The sequence below is a fragment of the Oryzias melastigma genome, linkage group LG12 (assembly GCF_002922805.2).
Source record: "Oryzias melastigma strain HK-1 linkage group LG12, ASM292280v2, whole genome shotgun sequence".
In the NCBI taxonomy this organism is placed as follows: domain Eukaryota; kingdom Metazoa; phylum Chordata; class Actinopteri; order Beloniformes; family Adrianichthyidae; genus Oryzias; species Oryzias melastigma.
In genome coordinates, this window is record NC_050523.1 from 8,978,415 (window position 1) to 8,982,255 (window position 3,841).

The 3,841-nt window shown below is 34.9% G+C and overlaps 1 protein-coding gene across 1 annotated transcript in view; it reads left to right on the forward strand.

The window, feature by feature from the left end:
* The first annotated feature begins 1,894 nt into the window (after nucleotides 1–1,894).
* tmem38b (transmembrane protein 38B) overlaps nucleotides 1,895–3,841 on the forward strand; it is an 11,261-nt gene continuing 9,314 nt past the window's right edge. Inside the window, exon 1 of the mRNA XM_024299710.2 lies at nucleotides 1,895–2,258. Coding sequence (XP_024155478.1) covers nucleotides 2,135–2,258 — 124 coding nt within the window. The 5' untranslated portion in view covers nucleotides 1,895–2,134. The remainder of the gene's footprint in view (nucleotides 2,259–3,841) is intronic.

Sequence of the window (3,841 nt, forward strand, 5' to 3'; positions counted from 1 at the left end):
TCGCTAAAAATGTAAAATAAAAAGTCTTGAAATGATGTTAAGCAGTTGATGTGTGGGTTAAAACATAAAAATAAAGCTGAAAATATGAGTAAAATATTGATATAACTTAGCAATTTTTAAAAATTTCAAGCAAGAATAAAGTTTGCAAAAAAATACAGAAAGCTACACACATGATAATATTTAAGTTTTGTTTCTTTAAGCAGAACAACAAAAACAAAGTATCAAATCCAGATTTTCTAGGAGATGTTTTTGATCACACGTGGATTTGTCTGGTTTGGCTGTTCCTCTGTCTCCCTCTCGTGGTCATTTGTGGTAGTGCAGCCCTCAGGCCTTTTCTGCTGGTGTCTGTTTTTGGCTCCACAGGTGTTCTGCATTAGAGGTGGAGACTCCTGACACAAATCCATCTCCACACACCCTGCCTGCCATTTTATCTGTCAACTAATCTCATAGTGGTACAAAAACTATATTTGGCCTCTCCTGTTTTCTGATTCCAGTTGTCCTCATAACCTACTTCGTGTTCTACCTTCTGGTCAGCACTGACCCCAAAACACACCAATTTCTGGATTTCAGCCTTTAGAAATCAATAAACTATTTTTTATCTAATTAGATTTTTTTGAAGTTTCACCAAAAGATTTTGGAGCTACATAGAATCTGTCTTTTGTTCCATAGACATTATTGCCTTTTTTAAAAACTATAATCTACTGTAAAATATTTTTCCAGCAAAGTACCCACTAACCAGTGCATTGCAGCGTTAACTTTTAACTGTCTTATTATTACTTTATTATTTTACTTTATTACTTTATTATTATTATTATTCAAAAAGTAAAATAATGTCTCAAATTTATTGGCTGCAATACAGATAATAACCTTTTTTGAAATTATTTTTATTTCATTTTTTCCAAAACACAATATTTTCAGTATAGAGGCCAAATTCACTTATAAAAGTTCAGATTAGTCATTAAAAGGAACAAAACCAAACAAGTAAACACCACATCTTTTTATTTCATTACATTTCTGTCTATAATTAAAAAGAAAATAGCTGCAACTTTCATCTAAACCAAAGTGTAGATTTTTTAGATAACCACAAGCTGAACGGAACGTAGCAACTGATAAGAATTTGGTAAAAGTTTAAAAATATCTAAAGTTTTTGTTTTCTTTTTATTATTTCTCGTTTTACAAAGTATGTGAAGAATATGAATATTTTATGTTTGTTTTCTATGAGCATCATAACAATAAAAAAGCATAAAAGTTATGAAACCTAAAGTACGTGATGGAATCACCTGAAAAAAGTGAATATTTGTGAATATCAGATGAGAATTCCAGAGGTTTGATTGGCTCTCAAGATAATCACTTTAACAAAATAAATGAATGTAAAGACATCTTTGGATAAAATTAAAACTACACAAATCAAACAGTAAAAAGAACCAAAAAAAAAAAAAAACTACAAGAAAGAGGAAAAAGCAGATCAAATTGATTCTTTTTCAAAAAACTTTATTTTATATGTTAGGTTCAATACAAAAATATCAAAATAGATAAATACAAACATAAAATAAAATGTCAGGATAGGAATTAATAATAATAATAATGAGTATGCAAAGTTAGATTTAATTGAATAACTTTATGTTGAGAACAGATATTTGACAACTTTTTTTAACTAATTGATTCAACATATAATCTGACCTTCACCAAAATTGAAGAAAAATATGGGAATTTATCAGAAAATGTACATTTCTGAATGCAAAATGTCCCGAGGAGTATGAATGCGTTGATTCAAATTTTAGAGATCAGATCGATCAGTCAAGCATCTCAAACTGTCCCATCCCCTCCAGGAAGACACTCTCTGACACCTGATTGGCTCCCGCCGCTCGTCTTCCACCAATCACAAAGCCGCTCTGGCTCCGGCCGTTACATCACCAGCATGGCGGAGCGACGAGCAGGAATTCCGGGGTAGAGCAACTCTCGGTTGCCCGGCGACCGGCGATCCCTCTCAGCTAAGCAGCTGTTAGCAGCTTCAGCTCGGGAACGGGGCAGACCCCCCCGGAGGAGGAAGACAAGTGCGTCACCTTGATGCTCGGAGTTGGAAGTCCTCGAAAGAACTAGAAGAAGAAGAAGAGGTTTTTACAGAAGTGACAGCATGGATTTGTTGGCGCTCCCGTACCTGGATGAACTGTCTCACGGACTGGCAAACTTGTCCATGTTTCCGTACTTTGACATGGCGCACTACATCGTGTCCGTCATGGCTCTGCGGGAGCAGCCAGGTAAGTTTTTACTGTGATGCGTTCACTTCCTTGTGGGAAAAAAAGATGGCAAAAAGTTGCTAACAGTTAATAGCTTTGTTTTACTTTGAAATTTGATGCGCTGAAACATGAAGCCAAGTCCCGCCACTGCCACGCAGCCACAGCAGGGACTGACACGAGCACGCGCCTCCTCAAATGTTGATATACATCAATTTTACAATAATTTTTGCGTTTAGAGCTTTGCTGCTGACAGCAATGAGATTAACATATTATTAGCAGGTTATTTTAGGTGTAAACTGCAGATCTTTTAATTCTAATCCTATTAGGCTTATTGATACGGGGACATTCATCATAAATAAATGGTTCCCTCAAATTAATCATTTTATTAGTATTATGTGCGCACAAAATACTTTTTGTGTGAAAGAGACTAGTTTGTTGTGGGCTCAAACCAGTATCTTCAATTCCCACAAGCCTACACAAAATGTTATTGTGTACACAGAAAATGTTGACTTGTGCGCAGAAAATACGAAAACTGTGTGCAAAAAATGCAAACTTAGTAGCAGTAAATGTCAAATTGTGTGCCAAAAAATGCTAACTTGTCGCAAGAAATGCAAACTTTTGTGCAAAAAGTAAAATTTTTAGTAAAAAAAAAAAAATGCTAACTTATTCGCAAAAAAATGTAAAATTTGTGAAAAAAGTGCAAACTTAAGCGCAAATAATGGCGACTTGTGTGTGCAAAATGCTAACTTGTGGGGGCCAAAGAATTAAATGCAGAGGTGTGCGTGCCAAAAAATGCTAAATGTGGATGCAAAAAATGCTAACTTGTGGGTGCAAAAAATGCTAACTTGTGGATGCAAAAAGTCCTAACTTGTGGATGTAAAATAATGCTAACTGGTGGGTGCAAAAAATGCTAACTTGTGGATGCCAAATGGCAACTTGGGTAAAAAAAAAAAGCCAACTTGTGGATGCAAAAAAATGCTAACTTGTGGATGCAAAAAAATGCTAACTTGTGGATGCAAAAAAATGCTAACTTGTGGGCGCAAAAAAATGCTAACTTGTGGGCGCAAAAAAAATGCTAACTTGTGGGTGCAAAAAATGCTAACTTGTGGGTGCAAAAAAATGCTAACTTGTGGGCGCAAAAAATGCTAACTTGTGGATGCAAAAAAATGCTAACTTGTGGGCGCAAAAAATGCTAACTTGTGGATGCCAAATGGCAACGTGGGTGCTAAAAATCTTAATTTGGGTTAAAAAAATGCTAACTTGTGTGCGCAAATAGCTAATCTGTGCACACAACATGCTAATTTGCGCCACACAAAGTGCCTACAAAATGCTAATCTAAATCATGGCTGCAAAATACAAATTTATGGCCACAAATTTAAATTTGATGGAATATTTTTTATGCCATATCCAGGGCTCTGTAAATTGAAGTGATATATAAAGAAAATCACATCATTTTAATTTGCTAATATGTTAATATGTTGTGTGCTTCTCTTGATATATTGCCTGTAAATAATTTTTTATTTTGAATTGTTTGGACTTGAAGGTTAATTCTATACTAAAATGTAGACAGAGGGTTTGGTAACAGACTATTTAAGAAAAGTAAA